This window comes from Lepidochelys kempii, chromosome 2 (genome assembly GCF_965140285.1).
Source record: "Lepidochelys kempii isolate rLepKem1 chromosome 2, rLepKem1.hap1, whole genome shotgun sequence".
In the NCBI taxonomy this organism is placed as follows: domain Eukaryota; kingdom Metazoa; phylum Chordata; order Testudines; family Cheloniidae; genus Lepidochelys; species Lepidochelys kempii.
The window spans coordinates 183,164,577-183,186,281 of NC_136381.1; the positions used below are offsets into that span (position 1 = coordinate 183,164,577).

At 40.6% G+C, this 21,705-nt stretch overlaps 1 protein-coding gene across 1 annotated transcript in view; it reads left to right on the forward strand.

Moving 5' to 3' along the window:
- The first annotated feature begins 12,596 nt into the window (after positions 1–12,596).
- Positions 12,597–21,705, forward strand: part of PDE1C (phosphodiesterase 1C) — a 419,371-nt gene continuing 410,262 nt past the window's right edge. The window contains exon 1 of the mRNA XM_073332967.2: positions 12,597–12,759. Within this exon, the coding sequence (XP_073189068.1) occupies positions 12,675–12,759 (85 nt within the window). The 5' untranslated portion in view covers positions 12,597–12,674. The remainder of the gene's footprint in view (positions 12,760–21,705) is intronic.

Below are 21,705 nucleotides of genomic sequence, written 5' to 3' on the forward strand. Positions count from 1 at the left end.
CAGGGAGAACGGATTCACCGCTTGCCTGCTGTGCGTTCTCCTCCTCCTCTTCCTCATCCACAAAATCCTCCACACTGTTGCGTGAGACTCCCCCCTTGGAGGTGTCCACGGACAGTGGTGGGGTAGTGGTAGGGTCCCCTTCTAGAATGCCATGTAGCTGATCATAGAAGTGGCATGTATGGGGCTGTGACCTGGAGCGACCATTTGCCTCCTTTGACTTTTGGTAGGCTTGCTTCAGCTCCTTAAGTTTCACGCGGCACTGCTGTGTGTCACTGGTGTAGCCTCTCTCCACCATGCCCTGTGCGATTTTGGCAAATATATTTGCATTTCTTCTTTTTGATCGGAGCTTGGCCTGCACAGATGCTTCTGCCCATACACCAATCAGATCCATGTCTCCCTTTCGATCCATGCTGGAGCTCGTTTTCGATTCTGGGGGGACTGCATGGTCACCTGTGCTGCTGAGCTCGCCACGCTGACCAAACAGGAAATGAAATTCAAAATTTCCCGGGGCTTTTCCTGTGTACCTGACTAGTGCATCAGAGTTGAAAGCGCTGTCCAGAGCGGTCACATTGGAGCACTCTGGGATAGCTCCTGGAGGCCAATACCGTCAAATTGCATCTGCACTACCCCAAATTTAACCCTCGCTGAGGAGGAGTACAGAAGTCGATTTTAAGAGCCCTTTAGGTTGACTGAACGAGGTTGGTTGTGTAGACGCAGTCATTTTAAAATTGACCTAACGTGGCTAAATTCAACCTAACCCTGTAATGTAGACCAGGGCTTAGTGATATATTTATCTGTCAGTGATCCCACTAGAAGCTGCCTAGAAGGCTAAGGCCCATTTCCCCCAGGATTTTTGGTTTGCTTAAGTTTTTTTTTCTTTCATATTCTTACCCCGTAACCTAGAGGACATGAAATGAGAATATTTTAGATTTAATCTCCTCACCCTCACATCTGCACATACACAAAATAGTGGGGGGAAATGTAATGTGTCTTATCCTCATAAGGTGGCCTCATTTGTTCAGAGTGGGGCTATGCAGACTCTAGAGGGCTTGTTCTGTTCATAAACCTCTTTGCCAAACCTTTTAGTGTGGTTTGGAAACAACGAACCCATGAACATTCACTTAAAGGTCTGAGTATGATGAGTGCATTAAAGAAAGCCCTTCAATCACCACCTCAAAAAGTCCAGTAGGGCTGTTTAATCCCTGGATTTCTATCGGGAGGGTGTATGCATGTGACCTGGCCTCCTAATTCCTTCCAAAATTACTATCGCTGGTCGCAACTTTTTTTTTTTCAATAAAAAAATCAATTTCATTTTGTATTAAATTCTTCACTTTTTCTTTTCAACAAATCATTTTTTTGTTTTATCACCTTTTCTCTCTTTTATTACTCCCTCTCCTTTTATTTCCCCCCAGTGGAAAAAGGGGGAGAAAACTGTCTTATTTTAAGTGGAGTAGTTTTGTTTTTCTCCACCATGTCAAATGATTTTTTTTCAAGTCAGATTTGTCACTTTTCAAAGAAATTAAAAAGAAAAAGGGACAAAAAATGATGCAATGAAATTTTTCCATGAAAAAAGGTTGTTGTTACCATTGAAACTCCAATTTCCAATGGAATTTTTTAGCCCACTTTATAGCTAAACCAAAGAGGCCATATTGGTGTTTCTAATTGAAAATGAATAAATATTATGAGAATCTTTTTGTAACTAATTATGAATTTGATAAAAGGGTGATCAAACTGATTTATCAAATCTGATGCTACACTGTGCTGAGTATAAGCCTAGTGGTGTTTTCTCCTTCCCTGGAGCAGCAGGGAGATCAAGAAGCAGATTGCGACTGAATGACAACCTGTTTCCTGGACTACTCCTGGGGTATCACAAGTGTACACTACCCCTTGCTCAGGGCATATCATAAAGTGATTGTGTCATAATTTTGTTTTTTTTGACATTCTAAGAAAAATGTTATGTTTGTATGGATGTATACTGAGGACTATGTTGGAATTGCAAGCTATCACTTAATGAGCAGGGCATTCCTGGTCCTGCTTGGTGGCTAGGGGGCTCTGTAGTGAAGTACGCGTCAGAGTAATTCAGGATGGAAGAAACCAGCCTAGAAAATGGTGGGATGAGTTGTCCCTTTCCGCCGTAGGGAGCAGCTTGCTTTGCATCTCTCTGTTTTTGAGTTCAAATGTGTTAGTTTTCTGAATTCTAAGAAATAAAGTACTGCTGTTTAGCAATCTTCTAGCAAGAATGTGTGCATATATAATTATCTAATTTACCTCTATTTGTCATGAAAATAAAAGTGTGTACATTCTCCAGCAACTTTTGCTAATTTCCACTCTTTAAATCTTGATCATATCAATAAGAAAAACAGCCAGTACTGCAAATAGATTATAGGCCACATTCAATTTAGCAACAAGGACATTTTGGCCTGGCCAAAACGCCTGGGTTCAGGAGTTGAATGTGGCCTGAGCTGTCTATTTTTGGACTCCTGATCATAAAAGTTGGAACTGGCTGTCTGTTTTACTTGCTCATGCTGGTATGATTTAAGGACTGGCAGCTGACTTGGAAAGGGAGTGATTTGAAATATCTGCAGGCTGATGAATGACCACATTACTTGGGTGGCTCTAACATTTTGAAGGCACTTTGCCTTGTTTGCTAATGTGATCTGGTAGGATATGTGCCTTTTTATTGTGTGGCTTTGTTATATGACGGATTTTTTCTTTGGCAAGTCAAGGAATACCGCTGTCATGAAGTCCTGTATGCTTGTGATCTGAGTAGGGATGTGGGGCACAAGATAGCCAGAAGTAAGGGGGGGTCTGGGAACACAGAGATAACAGCCATGCCTCAGCTGCTAGAGGAGGATGGTTAGCTTTGTGGTACTCCGCAGCAAAACTTAGCTAGTTAATCAAAAGGCCCAGTGGAGCCTGAATGCTGGGCTCCTCATCTGATGTGATGCGGATAGGGTTGTGTGGAGGTTAGTATTTACAGTACCATCTGCTGACAGTGGGGAACCATTTAAACAATGCCCCAAAGGCAGCTTCATTCCTACCTCCTGGCTGGAGAGGTAAGGCCAGGCTGATCTCATTTACTGCAGTGTAAATCCAGAGTAACTCGATTGAAGTCGAGCTCAGTCCAGCTGATTGGAGCTCAGGCAGTGGAGCTACATTGATTTACACCAGCTAAAGATCTTCCCCACTAGGAACATAACAGCATACACTCCACATATATTTGTCACAAATATTGAATACCTCTTCAGCATGCTCTTGAATTTCTTTAGCATAAAATATTTCAAAGCTATCATTCTAAATGGGAAGGGGAGAGGAGAGAAGATGAAAATCCAGCAAGAACTGCAAATGATGTGATGAGTGACTCAGAAAGCACATATTTCCTTTGTATGATTTGATGAGCTGCAGAATGACTTTAGAGAAAATTAGTGACGGCTGAGCAGCCAATCAGGATGCCATAATTTGTATACGTGACCTAACTGGTCATTGTTATTCTTGACCGCCACACTCTTAACTTATGAAGAGAGGTAACGGAAAAGAACTAGACTAAATTCAGCAGTGACATTAATTATGGTTTACAGGACTGACTGACTGTCTAAATTGTCTTTGGACTTGTTTACAGTGTGCCACGTTGTTGACCACGGGTATGTGACCTGCAGAAGGCATTAAAATGTTGCGCTCTAACTTCCCCTTAGTGGATGCTGCTTACACAACCTAAAAGGTACCTAGTTCATGTTAACCTCATCCGGAAGACTAGGTTTAAGTGAACTAGGTACCTGTTAGGTTGCACCAGCAGAGTGCACAAGGAGAGGTTAGAGCACAACACTTTGGTCCATTCTGCAGCTCACATCCCTGTAGTCCACACTGCAACATAGTGTAAACCTAGTCTTAGTTGCATGTTGGACAAAATTCTGCTGTCCATGACACCAATGTAAATTTGGAGTAGTCTACAGAAGTCAGTAGAGCTACTCTGGATTCACACTGGTGTCATGTGGGAGAATTTGGCCTATTAGGTGTAAGTAGCAAAATAATACTGTAATAAAATAATGTAATTTGCACTGATTTGCAATCAGATTTTCTACTGTGTTACACCATTTTTTTAAAGTGTGAAACCAGTGACTTCAGTTGAACTACACAGGTGGAACACTGGTAAAATGGAGAGGAAAATCATGGCCTAGGTGTTCAGTGCCAGTGCAAAATCAGCCTAACTTTCCTCCCATATCTACACTGGTTTAACTCCATTGACTTCACTGGACTTACCTGTGACTTTGTTTTACCATTGTAAGTGAGAGCAGAAGCTGGCCTAATGAGAGTAGCTTACACCAATTTGGTGTTCTGTGGTGACTTCATTCAGCTCTGGCATAAGCAGCAGAACTCCCATTTAAATAAATGGGAATTGCACTTGCTTATGCCAGAGCTGCTATTGGCCTCAGATATATTAGGCATGGTTCAGGTATAAGTTACTCTGTGTGTGTGTGTATACTCACACAGGGATGTGCTTCAGCTTACGCTGTCATGTTTGTATTTCCTACTGCAACCTCTTTTTCCACCATCTGATTTCTAGTGACACTAATTTTGCAACCCCCCTGAATGCTGACATCAGTGCAAGATATTTCTTTGTCACTTATGGCCACTTGGTGACAATTGATATTGGAAGTATATCTTACACCTCAGTTTGGTGAAGTTAGCGATGGAACTGCTTGCACCTGAGTGCATTTGGACCACGAGCTCACTATATGACTCTTTACACTCAACCTGGAGTCAATTTGTTTCTGATCCATAACAAGTCTCCATTTAGATATGGACCTGCATGAAATGGCTCAGATTAAATCCAGACCATTATTAATTTAATCAGTTTTTTCATGTGTCCAGAATTTGGCATGTACATTTGCATTTTTTCTGTGGTATGATGTCATTTTAAATTGCATAAAATGACTACACACAGTGGAAAATATAAAATAGCCTAAGCAAAGAACATTTCAGTGCTTTGGAGGATACGCCATTCGTTTTCATTTGGTAAAGGAGAAAATGGTGAGGTTTGTAACAAGTGAAAAGCAACAAAACAGCTGAGCATTAAACTCCTATGGCTTTCTGGCTGTCCTGACCAAAAATAATTAAAATCTAATGAATATTCTTGACAGTGACAATGTTCAGATAACATCCAGATGGGAGTACTTCTAGGAACAATAAAACCATAGAAGCTTTTAGTCAAGAATATCACCATTTCTGAATCAAATATAAGGCACGTGACCACATTTTACTTCTTGAAAATTAAACACATCCAACATTTACAGGGATTTCAAGTTCCAGTCTTTTAAATGAAACAGGATAACAACTTCCAGGGCTCAGTTCTGCAAAGTGCTGAACATTCTTTTGAGGTGCTGAATGTTTTCAATTGCCCTTTAGATCAGTGGGAGCTGAGAGGTTACAAGACTGGTACTGTACATGAAGAAACATATTTCCCAGCTGTTAATGATGGACTGAATTTAGCCATTCCTGACATTAAGATTTACATTTTTAAAAGTATCTGTAAATTTTGGGTGAGACTCAGTTTCGAGTCTCCAGTTATGGCTACTTTGAGCTGGATTTACAGCCCTGCTGAGCACCCAGAGGTATCACTGAAATCAAATGAGTTGTGGATTCTAGGTGCCGCTGAAAATCAGACTCCAGGTGTTGCAGGCACCCAAAAAGAATGGACACTGGTACAAATGGAGACATAAACTCATTGGGCTTGATTCTAACCTCATTGTACAATTGTACCTCCCATTGTAACCCCACTAACTTCCGTAGTGTTACTATAGATTTAACCTGCTATGTGGTAAGGACCACACGCATTATTGCTATTATAAGACATGAATATGGTAAGTATTGATACAATAGAGGTATATAAAATGTATTAATAGTATAGAGAAGAAAAAGTGGGAGGATGAATCTTGGCCCCATGAAGTTGGTGTGAGTTTTGCCATTGACTCCAGTGGTGCCAAGTTTTCACCTGAGTTCTGATTTTTCCATTTCCCACAATACAAGAAGCAGGGGACCTCCAATGAAAATTAGGCAACACAATTGAACTGTAAAAAGGAAATACCTTTATACACAACAAATTATGAGCTTATGGGACTCACTCACAAGATATTATTAAGGCAAAAAACTTAGCTGGATTCGGAAAAGGATTAGACCTTACTATTACTATGAACAAACGATCTGTTATTGTAGCTAGGACAAAAACATATAATGGATATAAAACCTCAGACTTTAGGACATAAACTAATTGCCTGGGGCTAAGACAAAAGTATTGCCTGATTGTCTGTTATGGGATTTTTACAACTTCCTCTGAAGCAGCTGGTACTGGCTACTGATGCAGGATGATATATTGAATGGATCAAAGGTTTGATGTGAGATTATTTTTAATTTTAATATACTTCATAAATATATATACAACCCCTTCCTCCCTCAAAAAAAAGTAAAGGGCGGGGTGGAGGTGTGTAAGTAATTGCTTTTTTTGTGTTCACAGGTTAAATGTTGCCCTGGATACAATGTGCTGTTTATAGCACTAATAATAAATATTTTACATACACACAATGCTTTTCATGCAAAGTGATTCACAAACTCTATACAGGGAGCATTTCACACAACACTGAATTGCAGCCACAGAAACTGTTTTAAGAGCATATATCAACACTACTCAACAGTTTAGAACAGGGGTTCTCAAACTGGGGGTCGGGACACCTCAGGGGGTCATGAGGTTATTACATGGGGGGTCGTGAGCTGTCAGCCTCCATTCCAAACCTGGCTTTGCCTCCAGCATTTATAATGATGTTAAATATATAAAAAAGTGTTTTTAATGTATAAGGGGGGGTCGCACTCAGTTTAGTATCTTCTGCAAACTTTGCCACCTCACTGTTTACCCCTTTCTCCAGATCATTTATGAATAGGTTGAATAGGATTGGTCCTAGGACTGACCCTTGGGGAACACCACTAGTTACCCTCTCCATTCTGAAAATTTACCATTTATTCCTAACCTTTGTTCCCTGTCTTTTAACCAGTTCTCAATCCATGAAAAGATCTTCCCTCTTATCCCATGACAACTTAATTTACGTTAAGAGCCTTTGGTGAGGGACCTTGTCAAAGGCTTTCTGGAAATCTAAGTACACTATGTCCACTGGATTCCGTTGTCCACATGTTTGTTGATCCCCATCAAAGAACTCAAATAGATTAGTAAGACATGATCTCCCTCTACAGAAGCCATGTTGACTTTTATGCAACAATTTATGTTCTTCTATGTGTCTGACAATTTTATTCTTTACTATTGTTTCAACTAATTTGCCCGGTACTGATGTTAGACTTACCAGTCTGTAATTGCCAGGATCACCTCTAGAGCCCTTCTTAAATATTGGCTTTACTTTAGCTATCTTCCAGTCCTTGGGTACAGTAGCTGATTTAAAGGACAGGTTACAACCCATAGTTCCGCAATTTCACTTTTGAGTTCTTTCAGAACTCTTGGGTGAATGCCATCTGGTCCCGGTGACTTGTTACTGTTAAGTTTCTCAATTAATTCCAAAACCTCCTCTAGTGACACTTCAATCTGTGACAATTTCCTCAGACAATTCCTACAAAAGATGGCTCAGGTTTGGTAATCTCCCTAACATCCTCAGTCGTGAAGACTGAAGCAAAGAATTCATTTAGTTTCTCCGCAATGACTTTATCCTCTTTAAGTGCTCCTTTTGTATCTTGATCGTCCAGGGGCCCCACTGGTTGTTTAGCAGGCTTCCTGCTTCTGAGGTACTTAAAAAACATTTTGTTATTACCTTTTGAGTTTTTGGCTAGCTGTTCTTCAAACTCCTTTTCGCTTTTCTTATTACATTTTTACATTTAATTTGGCAGTGTTTATGCTCCTTTCTATTTAGCTCACTAGGATTTGACTTCCACTTTTTAAAAGATGCCTTTTTATCTCTGTCAAGGTTCCTTCCCCACTCTGAACTCTAGGGTACAGATGTGGGGACCTGCATGAAAACCTCCTAAGCTTACTTTTACCAGCTTAGGTTAAAACTTCCAGAAGGTACAAACTATTTTACCTTTTGTCCTTGGTCTTTCGCTGCCACTACCACCAAACGTCTAACCGGGTTTATTATTGGGAAAGAGTCGTTTGGAAACGTCTTTCCCACCAAAATCCTCACCAAAACCTTGCACCCCGCTTCCTGGGGAAGGTTTGATAAAAATCCTCACCAATTTACAGAGGTGACCACAGATCCAAACCCTTTGATCTTAAGAACAATGAAAAAAGCATTCAGTTTCTTACAAGAAGAATTTAATAGAAGAAAAAGTAAAAATAATCACCTCTGTAAAATCAGGATGGTAAATACCTTACAGGGTAATTAGATTCAAAACATAGAGAATCCCTCTAGGCAAAACCTTAAGTTACAAAAAGACACAAAGACAGGAATATCCATTCCATTCAGCACAGCTTATTTTCTCAGCCATTTAAAGAAGTCGTAATCTAATGCATATCTAGTTAGATTACTTACTAAATTCTAAGACTCCATTCCTGTTCTGTCCCCGGCAAAAGCATCACACAGACAGACCAAGACCCTTTGTTTCTCCCCCCCTCCAGCTTTGAAAGTATCTTGTCTCCTCATTGGTCATTTTGGTCAGGTGCCAGCAAGGTTATCCTAGCTTCTTAACCCTTTACAGGTGAAAGGGCTTTTCCTCTGGCCAGGAGGGATTTTAAAGGTGTTTACCCTTCCCTTTATATTTATGACAATCTCTTACTGCTTCTTTTACATGGTTGTTAAGCTACGGTGGCTCTTTTTTAGTTCTTTTACTGTGTTTTATAATTTGGGGTATACATTTAAGTTGAGCCTCTATTATGGTGTCTTTGAAAAGTGTCCATGCAACTTGCAGGGATTTCACTCTAGTCACTGTACCTTTTAATTTCTGTTTAACTAACCTCCTCATTTTTGCATAGTTTCCCTTTCTGAAATTAAATGCTAGAGTGTTGAGGTGTTCTTCCCACCACAGGAATGTTAAATGTTGTTATATTATGGTCACTATTTCCAAACAGTCCTGTTATAGTTACCTTTTGGACCAGATCCTGCGCTCCATGCAGGACTAGATCGAGAGTTGCCTCTCCCCTTGTGGGTTCCTGTACCAGCTGCTCCAAGAAGCAGTCATTTAAAGTATTGAGAAATTTTGTCTCTGCATTTCATCCTGAGGTGACATGTACCCAGTCGGTATGGGGATAATTGAAATCCCCCACTATTATTGAGTTCTTTATTTTGATAGCCTCCGTAATCTCCCTTAGCATTTCATCATCACTATCACTGTCCTGGTCAGGTGGTCGATAAGAAATCCCTACTGTTATATTCTTATTAGAGCATGGAATTGCTATCCATAGAGATTCTATGGAACATGTGGATTCATTTAAGATTTTTATTTCTTTTGCTTCTACATTTTCTTTCACCTATAGTGCCCTCCCCCATGACCTGTTCTGTCCTTCTGATATATTTTGTACCCCGGAATGATTGTGTCCCACTGATCGTCCTCACTCCACCAGGTTTCTGTGATGCCTATTATATCAATATCCTCCTTTAACACGAGGCATGCTAGCTCACCCATCTTATTATTTAGAATTCTAGCATTTGTGTACAAGTACTTTAAAAACTTGTCACTGTTTATTTGTCTGCCCTTTTCTGATGTGTCAGATTCTTTGTGACTGTTTCTCGTCTGATCTGGCCCATACTTTATCCTCTTCCATCCTCTCCTCCTGCCTAAAACCTAGAGAATCTCTATCAATAGACTCTCCCCTAAGAGAAGTCTCTGTCCGATCCACGTGCGCCTCTGCAGCAATCGGCTTTCCCCCATCTCTTAGTTTAAAAACTGCTCTGCAACCTTTTTAATGTTAAGTGCCAGCAGTCTGGATCCACTTTGGTGAGGTGGAGCCCATCCTTCCTGTATAGGCTCCCCCTATACCAAAAGTTTCCCCAGTTCCTAATAAATCTAAACCCCTCCTCTCTACACCATTGTCTCATTCACGCATGGAGACTCTGAAGCTCTGCCTGCCTACCTGGCCCTGCGCGTGGAACTGGAAGCATTTCTGAGAATGCCACCCTAGAGGTCCTGGATTTCAGTCTCTTTCCTAGCAGCCAAAATTTGGCCTGCAGGATGTCTCTCCTACCCTTCCCTATGTCATTGGTACCTACATGTACCATGACCACCGGCTCCTCCCCAGCACTACACATAAGTCTATCTCAGTGGTTCCCAAACTTGTTCTGCCGCTTGTGCAGGGAAAGCCCCTGGCGGGCCGCACTGGTTTGTTTACCTGCCGTGGAGGCAGGTTCGGCAGATCGCGGCTCCCAGTGGCCGCGGTTCGCTGCTCCAGGCCAATGGGAGCTGCTGGAAGTGGCACGGGCTGAGGGACGTACTGGCTGCCACTTCCAGCAGCTCCCATTGGCCTGGAGCAGCTGGTCTATCTAGATGCCTTGAGAGAGATCTGCAACCTTCGCACCAGGCAGGCAAGTCACCATACAGTTCTCCTAGTCATCACAAACCCAGCTATCTATGTTTCTAATGATTGAATCTCCCATTACTAACACCTGCCTTTTCCTAATGACTCAGTGCGAGAGGATACCCCAACATCATCTGGAAGGAGGGTCCCAACTATGGGAAGGTTTCCCTTTGCTCCCATTGACTGCTTTCCTTCTCTGGGCCTTTCATCCTCCTTAACAGCGCAGGAGCTGTATGACCAGAGGTGGGACAAATCTACAGTGTCCTGGAAAGCCTCATCAACATACCTCTCTGCCTCCCTTAGCTACTCCAGTTTCGCGACCTTGGCCTCCAAAGCCCGTACATGGTCTCTGAGGCCAGGAGCACATATGCCACCCGCCCACAGGGCAGGTAATCCTACATACTACACCGAGTGCAATAAACACATATGCCACCGAATGCACACATATGCCACCCGCCCACAGGGCAGGTAATCCTACATACTACACCGAGTGCAATAAACAGGATAGTCCCCACTCTGCTGCTGGGCTTCTGCCTGCATTCTCTCCTACAGCTACCTAGGTAATGATAGGGTTTTTGTTTTAAATCAAGAAGTTTTGATTATAGTTTAGTTTAAAGGTTTTAAAGAATGGCAAGTGTACCTTGCCCCCTTTCCAACTCCCTCTCGAAACTCCCTGTTAGCGGTCCCTGGTCGCAAAGCTCTCTGGTTGGTTGCTCACTGCTTTATAAAGCCCTGGCCTTCTTGATAGCCCTGCCCCCTGACTAAGGATCAGCCTTCCTGATCTGCCACTAACCTGCTATGCAAACATCATAGGTTTCTTAACTGCTCTGCTCCAGTTTGTCCATTCATAAAAATGGACAAATGACAGTAATGCTTACTTATTTCACCAGTGTATTGCAAAGCTCGGTTAATATTGTCAAAGTGCTTAGAGATCCTTGGACAAAAGTGCTAAATGCAGTGTATTATTTTTGTGGTAGCAACTGCTGAGGAAAGGTAGAGCCTGCAGGCTTTTCAGTTTTTCAGAGGTTTTGCTGGATGCTTCAATGTCACTGATAATTTACTTTTAGTATTGTCTCATAGTTGTATCTGCTCTAATGGTTAAATTACTGCCAATATATGTGTTTTCGGAGATATACAACTATAAGAAACTGTTCATTGATGGTGCATTATAAGCATGTGTCTTCATGTTACCTTGAGTGGGATTAAAACACTAGTGTTGCCCACAAGCACTGGGCTGGAATTTGAGCACTATAATTTGCTGCACATCTGAAGCCTCCATAAACTAGGAGAGTTATAAAGGCAGGGGTTTAAAGCTAATGTTAGAAAATTATATAATACACAGGTTAAGAAAAGAGTGTCTGTAAATCTGGGTATAGTGCTTAAATTATCCACAAATACTTTGTGTTTGTTTTAAAAGTCATAAGATATATATAGTGCATAATCAGCAATAACCCAAATTTAGGTGGATAAATTTAACAATACAGTTTAGCATATTAGCAAAAACAGCGAGGAGTCCTTTTGGCACCTTAGAGACTAACAGATTAAGCTCCATGCATCCGAGGAAGTGGGTTCTAGCCCACGAAAGCTTATGCCCAAATAAATTTGTTAGTCTCTAAGGTGCCACAAGGACTTCTTGTTGTTTTTGCTGATACAGACTAACACGGCTACCACTCTGAAACCTGTCACCAGTTTAGATATTAGCATCCAGGTATTTGGGTACATACTTATTAAAAAATTGTACAGAGAGTTGGTTGTGGAAAGCAAAATATATCCAATACTACATGGAATACAAGGAGTGCCAGTGCTTAGATTCTAGCAAAATTCAACACTTCAGGTTATTTTAATTGTATACTGAACTCCTACCCAGAAATTTGACAATTGACTTGTTGACTCAGGAGTGTTACACTAATTGCCTGTTAAGTTTGGATCCCAGAGCCTCTAACCAGTTGTTAAACTCTGAGTAGGCATGTCGATAACACGCCAGCGGCAGTTTTAGGGGGTGGAGAATACTGCTGGGTTCATGTCTTTCGGATTCAGCTCTCTGCGTTAGGAGATGTGTGAAGTCGGGTGTGAGTGCTGCTACAGGCAGAGATACAAGGACAGCTAATTGCTAGCTCAGAAGCTCTGATTCCACGAGGGGAGAACTACTGCTGCTGGAGTACAAACTGACAGGATCATGACAGAGCCAAGCGGTAGAAAAGAAGGATTTAAAAAATGCCGGAGTGCCACTTTCAGCATTGATGGCTTTAGCTTTACAATTGGTGAGGCTTTTTGTTTTAATTCTTGGTTTTATTTCCCTCCCTCCCTTTTCTTCTAGCTTTCTTTGTATATTAGGCACAGTATGAGGAGACTGTTTATCCACCAACAATGCTTTTTGTAATGCATAGATGTCCTGTAACTTTTTCGCTTTGCTTTGTATCCAGCTGTTTCCTTTATTTTCCTCTGTCGAAGAAATTTGCCTTTGACTAGTAGCTGCTCTAAACCCTTTTATCTGTGTTTTTGGAATAGTTTAATTAAGAGATTTGCACAACTTTTTGTTTTGGAGCCTTATCTCAGGAAAGCCTGTGTTTTAGGATTACATGTTTCTAAGTTGCTTGATGCATTTTCTTCCGACAAGTCCAGTAACATAAGCACTGGGAGCTTGGGGGTTTGTTTTTTATTATTTCTCTGCTCATCTAGTAGGCTTTCAAAAACTTATGACCATGTACTATTTTCTAGTTAAAGTAGAAACATATAATCTCTTTTTTTATATATATATATATATATAAAAAGAAAAAAATTCTAGATTTGTGCTTCAGGAGAGGTTTTAATTTCTAGGGCCATGTTTGTTCCTGGTGCAGTTGTTTACATAAGGAATGGGTTTGCTGCTTGGTGTTCATTGTGCTGGCAGGGGAGAAAAAGTGAGCCTTCTCAAAGCTACAGGTGTCTGCAGATTTTTTTTTTCTTTGTGAGGCTTGCTGTGCAAAGGTTAGGCATGCTGCGTAATCTGAACAGGCTGTTCTTTCAAAATTTTACATCTCACTGGGCTGCATTATGCAAATCCCTGTATATCTCAAAAAGAAAACAAGCCACCATGCCGATTTTATTTTTCTTTGTAATCCAAGTGGGAATTTTGGATAATCTATGAGGAAGAAACCATCACTTTATGTATATCTTTTAGAAATTGACTCAAATTCTGCTCTCTTGCACTAGTGAAGTCAGTGGAGTTTTATTCTGGATTTACATTGGTGTAACTGAGTGCAGAATTTCATTCTCTAATGACGGATGCAAACTTTTTGTTGGATGTGAGAACTTCCTTCTCTCGTCTTCCAAGCCTCTGTCTTGAGTTGTAATGGCTTTTGAACTGTTAAAACCTAAACTTTCTGGGAGAGCTATTTAAAGTTAGAGTATGCACTGCAGGGAAGTATTTTCATATAGCAGTATGTTAATGTTCATACAGCACTTTGAAGAGGAAAACTACAACACAAATATTATGCACTATTTTTATTTTACTTTAACTGTGGAGAGGCAACCACCTCTCCATAATAAAATTTCATCAAGATTCCATTATAAAGCCCTATTTAACACCTTGTATCTTTATGAATAAATAGTTATTTGGCATCACTTTGCATCACTCTGTGGCAGTTTGGGGGACTAGCATTCCCATGGTGCTGTTCTCTTTTGGGCCTCGGAAGGACACATCACTAGCTTAGGCAACAAAGCATTTGTGTGTGTGGTTAATGTTATTAATACATACTTAGAACCAATAAGATTTCTGTTTTGGCTATTTGTCTGTTATTACGAGTTATGCTAGAGAAAACAGAACCAGATTTTGCGTCAAAGGACCTGGATTTACAATTCCTACTTCTTGGGGTTTAAGGTAGTAGTCATGTTATCTCACAGATGTTTTCCTCAAGATTTATGCACAAACGGGTACCCAAGGAAAACAACTAACCATTTTCATGTTATTGTACACTATAGTATGTAGAAATAATAAAATATGATAGGTATATTTCAAAAGGATCTGTGTGGCTTCACAAATGTGCACTGGTTTGACGTATGCATTTGTGATAACTTTGCAAACATGCTTCCTAAGATTACTAGTACACAAAGGATTCTTGAGTAATCAAATATGTGTAAGTTTCTGTACTGAAGAGTGTGAATATTTCTTAGCGATTGCCTGCCAACTAAAAACTATGAGGAATGGTCTTAACTTTAGTGTTTCTTCCTTTTAATTGGAAGAGAATTCTGCCTTGGTATTTAGAACCAGGTTTTCAAAGAGTCTCAGTGATTCCTTGGAAATATGGAGCTCCCACAACTTTTATTGGGGTTAATAGGAATTGTGGGAACTCAGTACTTTTGAGGATTAGGCACTAATACAGTAACCATATCAGGCTGAAAGCAGTCAGCTGAGGTGGAGCTCTGTGTAAAATGACATGCTATGTACATTTTAATCTGTCTATGCATCTAATTGCTGTCTTCCAGCTAGGAGATGACTTACTGTGTGGCTGTTTGCTTAATGATGGTTTACAATTAGACTTATTGTCGCTTTTCTTGGAGAAGGGTTTGAGCCTAATATTGAAGATAAGTTGTGTGGGATTGGGGAAATGCCCTTTTTCCACAACTCTGTTCTTTGGTTCCAGGCATTCATGCAACCCTCATAGCGTCATCATTCTGGTGCTGGTCAGTGTCCTGTTCATGCCATAGTGTTAATTAGAGCAAGTTCAAGGCTGCTGTAATTTTCAGCCCGGTATTGGTGGCCCAAAGAAACAGTTCCGGCAGCTGGGAATATCAGGAAAGCAGAGACTCTGGCTATGCTCCTTTCTCCCAGCGACAGCCGTTATAACTGGGGTTGTGAGGAGTCATGGTGTAGTGCTTTACACCAGGTGGAGACTTCCTGAGTAGCCACTTAAATTGGGTTTATGGTCCTTTTGCACTAGTGGAGTTATTCAAAGGGACCACAGTGGGCCTATGAATCAAGTCTTGTGATTTCTATGGGACCATTCAGGTTAATAAGTCTACCTAGTAGTAAGTGTTTGTTCTGAGATCTTTATTTGACTCCCCGTTCCATCTGGACATTGCACAGTCTGTGAACTTTTTGCCTGGAGTGGGGCTATTAGATTTGAATTCTTCCAGAAAGATAAATTATCTCTGTAGCCAATTTCCCCATTCAGAAATAAACAAATCAGAGTGCAATTGAAAGTTTAAAAGACTAACGATGAAAACACAGTGCCTGTTTCTTGCCTTGCCACCATGTCTTGTCACTCTGGTGCATAGTGAGTGTAGAACACTAGTGTATCAGAATGCCAGTGTTTTGTATCTACTGTTTCATATCTACCTGGTCTAATTGACTAAACTAAACATGCAAGGAAGTGAAGAATCAGACCCACTGTCATTCAGCTTGAGAAGATGGTAAACAAAAATGTCAACAAGATTATATTTCCTTCTTTGTTGTTCATTTTTTCTATGATTAAAAGCTAATTTTAACTCCGTGCTTTTCATATCCAGAAGTGTTTGAATAGCATTTTGTTTTAAGTATCCTAGTCACATGAGTCTAATGAATGTATTGTTATAGAATACAGTTATAACGATTAGAAGTAACTGAATTGATTGGGAATTCTACTGTAACTCAACATTGTTTAGGTACTGGGGGGGAACACTGACCTGAAATAAATGGTTTTATGGGTGTGATTCATAATAATGTTGTCCACCATTTATGAGATCTTGCAGCAAAGATTCTCTGAGCTCCACTGTCATTAAAAAGGACTCCGCCACCATTCTGCGTGCTGAGCTCCAGTTAAAATAAATGGGAGGTTTGTGTCCAGATCAATGGTAGTTCAATCTCTGGTCAATATTTGTTCATAAGCTCTGTTTCCTCTGTGTCTTCAAAGTCTGTGATTTTCTGATTCATTGATTGAACCCCATTTTGATGTTAAATTTCAAGTGGTGACCCAGGGAAGTGTATTTATGAAGTGCATACACACACACACACAATGTTCTTATTAGGTTACTGCAGAAATTTACCTTGGTCATCTATTTTGTGCATTGGTTATATAAATATTGTGACTTGTGAAGATATGTGCACTGTTTATTTAAATCTGTCATATGACTCCAGGCAGGAGTGGGGCTGGAGAACTTTTAAGGAAAGGTTCTACAGTGAAGCAGAGTGTGAGAGTGTAGCTTTATTAGAATAAGGCAAACTGCTTTACCCCTAAAGTTCCTTGTTAGAGGAAAATGATTCTGTGTTTCTCTGACATTTTCACTTGACAGGCTCTTAGCAGAAGTTCCAATATTCAAACTAGCTGACATGTATGGTTCAGATTTTTATTCAAAGAGGGTTGTGGACAATCAAGCATCAAACAAGTGAGAAAGATATGAAGTTTGCACTGTACTTATTTTTCTGTTCAATTGAAAGACTGTCTTTACATTAGCTAGATAATAGTTGCTATTTATGTGTACTGTAACTTTAAATTTTTAGGAGTTCTTCTGATGGCAGCTGCCATTTTGTAATCTGATCAGATCCTATCTGCTACACCCACACTGTACTCTTTTATGGAAGTTTTACTTTTGTTCTGTTTTTATTCTCTTAATGTAAAATAAATGTCAATCTGACTGACCATACATAGTTGTTTTTTATGTACCGGAAATGATAACAAGTATTGCCCACACATTCTTAGGAATAATTTTTTTTCAATCTTTGGGGGAAAAACAAGGGAATTGTAATATCACATTGACACCCCTAAGGGAGGGGGGTAGGGAGCCTAAATTTATCTTTCCTGTAATGAGATTGCATTTTTTTCATGGTCGTCACAATGGGATTCCCTTCAGCTTCTTCAGAAGTGCAGTGCTAACTCCTGGAGCTTGCTTGATCATCTGCAAAAGCTTTTAGAAGAGGTACTTTTGGTGGAAAACATCTTTGCAGTTGAGATGGTATGGGTGCCTCACCCCACATTTGTTCTGTGCTGCTCACATGTACTTCTCTTCTTTAAAGAGCCATGTTAGTGCATTAGGACGGCACCTGGAGTCAGCACTGCACTTCCCAAATACAAGCAGATTACAAACGTCCCACTAACTATGCTATGCGTTAACCTAATTTAGTGGCTTTTCAGATTTTTCCTTCTGTGGATTGCTGTGAAAGAAAATGATCACTCTTTGGTGGCCAAGGTAAAATGCATTTCGTGGGCTGAGTCCATTTTCTAGTGGCGATATGTCCAATGTCAGGAAAAACAACATAATTGGTACCACTGTTGGCAGAGACGTTGAGGAGCCTGAAGTACATTTCCACCTCTGGAACTGGGGCTTCCAAGTCAGGACTGAATTCTAGTTTGGGGGTAGTGTGAAGAGACCTCCACTTGCATATGAATGAGCTGTTTCTGTTCTGCAGATAGAAAACTTCAGTCACTAGAGATTTCAGTCAGCATATTTCACCAGTAGTAAGCTGTTCCATGAATTTTTAAAAAACCCTGTTCCAGTGATGCAACTAAAAGAGTTCTGCTTACCACTGTTTTTAGATAGAGAAGAACTGATATTAGTAATTTTGATGTTTAGGTCAAGTATCTTGCCACCTGAACCAGTAGAACTGGGAATTCTAAGCATGATACTGTGATACTAACCTAGCTATATGATAAAAATGTATGTCTTTATTTTAATTATTTTATTAAATAATTTGTCACAATACTCTGAAACCAATATAGATACAATATGATATAAAGAAAGGAAAAACAATTGTAGAGAAAAGAAAACTGACAACAAATATATTGTATGCAGTGTTGTTGTAGCCATGTTGGTCTCAAGGTATTAGAGACACAAGGTGGATGAGGTAATATCTTTTATTGGACTAACGTCTGTTGGTGAGAAAGACAAGCTTTCAAGCTTACACATAACTTCTCTACAGGTCTGGTTCAGGTTTTTACCAGACCTGAAGAAGAGCTCTGTGTAAGCTCTAAAGCTTGTCTCTCTCACCAACAGAAGTTGGTCCAATAAAAGATATTACCTCACTCACCTTGTCTCTCTAAGAAACTTTTTGTGGAACGAGAATCTACAAAGGTATAAGTTGCTATTAACTCCATTCCCAAATTACAAAGCTGGACTCAAACCTGTCTGATATGTCTGTTTGCTATGCATGAAATTCACTTCACTTCCATGGATGTTCAGATCAGAATTATGTGGGTGAGGTGTAGACTTGTGCTGGCCCTCTACACAGTGGTGAATTGCACCCTGATGCAATAATAAGCAACATGAATTCCTGTTATGATTCGCTCTTTTACGTCTTTGCAGTTGTGGTTCCTACATGGGGAATAAATATTTGATAGTGGGCTCTTCAATCTCACAGAGCACAGTGGAACACCATCCAATGGAGAGAAGGTGTAAATTTTTAAGAGTAGTTGCCTGTTGGAACAATTTTCCAAAGGTCATGGTGGATTCTCCATCATGGGCAATTTTTAAAATAAGATTGGATGTTTTTCTAAAATACAAGCTCTAGGAATTATTTTGGGGAAGCTCTATATACAGGAGGTCAGGCTAGATGATCACAATGGTCCCTTCTGGCCTGGGAATCTCTTAATCTATAAGGGAGAGAGGGATTTCAATGGGAGTAGGGGGCTCAACATTTCATAGGTGTGCTCAGCACTTTATAGGATGGAGCCTACATGAGCTTTTCTAGAAAGTTACTTTACTTCCACTGCAAAGGCCTGGCAATCCTTTAATAGAGTTATGATGATTTACACCAACTGAGGACCTATCTGCTTCTTGTACTAGACCACTTTGCCCCATGGTATATATCTTGGCACACAATTAAAAAGTCTGTGTCCTGGGTTAACCTCTTGTATGTCAAAATAATTCTGAGGTGAAAGATCATTGCTAGTTCTGAGGCCAAACTCAGTGGAGTTGAAACGGGATCAGATTCGTGCTGTGGCACCTTAGTATGGATCACTTCTAAAGTATTTTTTTCCCTGTCAATTTCATTTCTAAGGGAAGCTGTGAAATGTAAAACCTTTGCACTGTGTTTTGACATGTGAGAGCAGGCAGCATTATCCACCATGGTTGGGCCTTGCATGTAGGAAAATAAGCTCATAAGCTTTAGACAAGGAGGAAAGGTGATAGTGGATAAAATCATTATTGTCACTCCTAAGGAGAATTCCTCTGATTACCTTGTATAATTTTTTTGAATTTTGACTGTCTGAGGCAAATCCTGCCCTCAACTTTCTAGATATGTAACATCACCACTGTGATTCAACTGATTTATCTATCTTACAATAGTATCTGAGCATGAGATTGTGTGTACAACCGATACTGGCAGCAAAAGGGTTAATGAGAGCCTGAAGGCTCAATTAGACCACTTCTCTATACCTGGAAGGGGTGTAGACTCAATTTGTTATCAGACCCTGCTGAGGAAGAGCTGATTGTCATCAGAAGGAATTCAGAAGAACAGTGAGGAGAGAGACTCAGGAAGTTGGAGATCTAGGAGAGAAGGGGTCTAGGGCAGTGGCTCTCATCTTGTCCAGACTACTGTACCCATTCCAGGAATCTGATTTGTTTTGCATACCCCCAAGTTTCACCTCACTTAAAAACTATTTGCTTTCAAAATCAAACATAAAAATACAAAAGTCACAGCACACTATTACTGAAAAATGTCTGTCTTTCTAATTTTTACCATATAATTCTAAAATAAATCAATTGGAATATACATACTATACTTAAATTTCAGTGTATAGTGTATATAGAGCAGTATAAAGTAGTCATTTATGACATTTTAGTTTGTACTGACTTCACTAGTGTTTTTTTTGTAGCCTGTTGTAAAATTAGGCAAATATCTAGATATCAGTTGATGTACCCCCCTGGAAGATCTGTGTATACCCCCAAGCGTACATGTATCCCCAGTTGAGAGCCCGCTCCTGCCTTCTGTGGGGGGAAGTATGGGGAAGCTACAGGAAGGAGCTAACTCTGTGGTGGGCCCTAAAACAGGGGCAAGGTTCCAGGTATGTAGCCCTGTGGGTCAAAGAACCCAAGGGACTAAACTCAGGCCCAGGGTGGGTACCAGCAGCTAAAGTTCTTCATGGTTTTGTTCGGGGGTGTTTGAGTTCTGTTGGGGAGAAACCCAGGAACCTGCTACTCTGAAAGAAGAGTGGGATTGAAGAGGAGCCCGGGAGCAGAAGAGTGGGATTGAAGAGGAGCCTGGGAGCGGGGAGAGAGACTGTATGGATGACTACTAGTGTTGCTGGAAACTTTATTTGGGATATTGTTACCCTGGAAGGGTTGAGACTACATGACCTTGGTGGAAGGACAAGTTGCTAGAAGAACAGAATCACCACTGGCCCTGAATGGCTGTCAGAACAAGGCCACTGGGGGAAAGGTCCTGCTGTGCTTTGCCCTGCCATGAGGGAGTATGTCAGCTGGTGAGTCACTCTTCAATAGAGCACCTCACATTCTTTAATGTATTTATCCCCACAACACCCTTGTGAGGTAGGGAAGTGCTATTATCCCCATTTTACAGATGGCGAAATGAGGCACAGGCGAACTGACCAACTAAATGACTTGCCCAAGGTTACACAGGAAGTCTGCAGCAGAGTGAGGAATTGAGCCCATGTCTCCCGAGTCCTAGACTAGCATCCCAACCACTGGATCATGCTACTTCTTTAGGGAGAGGAAGCAGAGAGGGAGCACACGGCTCATAAGTGTATATGAACCACAGAGCAGTGTTCCAATATGGCTGTCTCTGGTAGCAGAGATGGGTTGTTCAGGGGCATAAACAATGGGGTTGTCTCTCTGTCTTTTATGTATGGTGTTGGATGGGGAGCACAGTGAGAGGCTGCACCGATGATTTCCAACCCTGGGGGAGGGAAGATTCCTTCTGCAAGCCCTGTTTACGTAAGCTTTATCCAGGGATCAATGAGACTTTTAGCTGAGTAACAGCTGCAAGTTTCAGCCTGCAGAAGGTGCTAAACTCAATACGAATCAAATAGTGTTTCATGTCTGCCTAACAAAATTATCTTGTTTTCCACTTCACAGTCAGTAGTCTCATTAAATCCATTGACCTGTAAAATAACTAATTAAGATCTGTAGCAGTAAGAGAATATTTGCAGATACTATAAAATTACAAATAAATACTATGTAAACCATTCAAACTGAGTTCCTTTTTTACTTGACAAGACTCAAGTTCAGGTGTTTGTATTTCCCTGATAACACCTAAAGTAGCGTAAGGAATGCAGGGAAATCAGCTCCTTGCATTT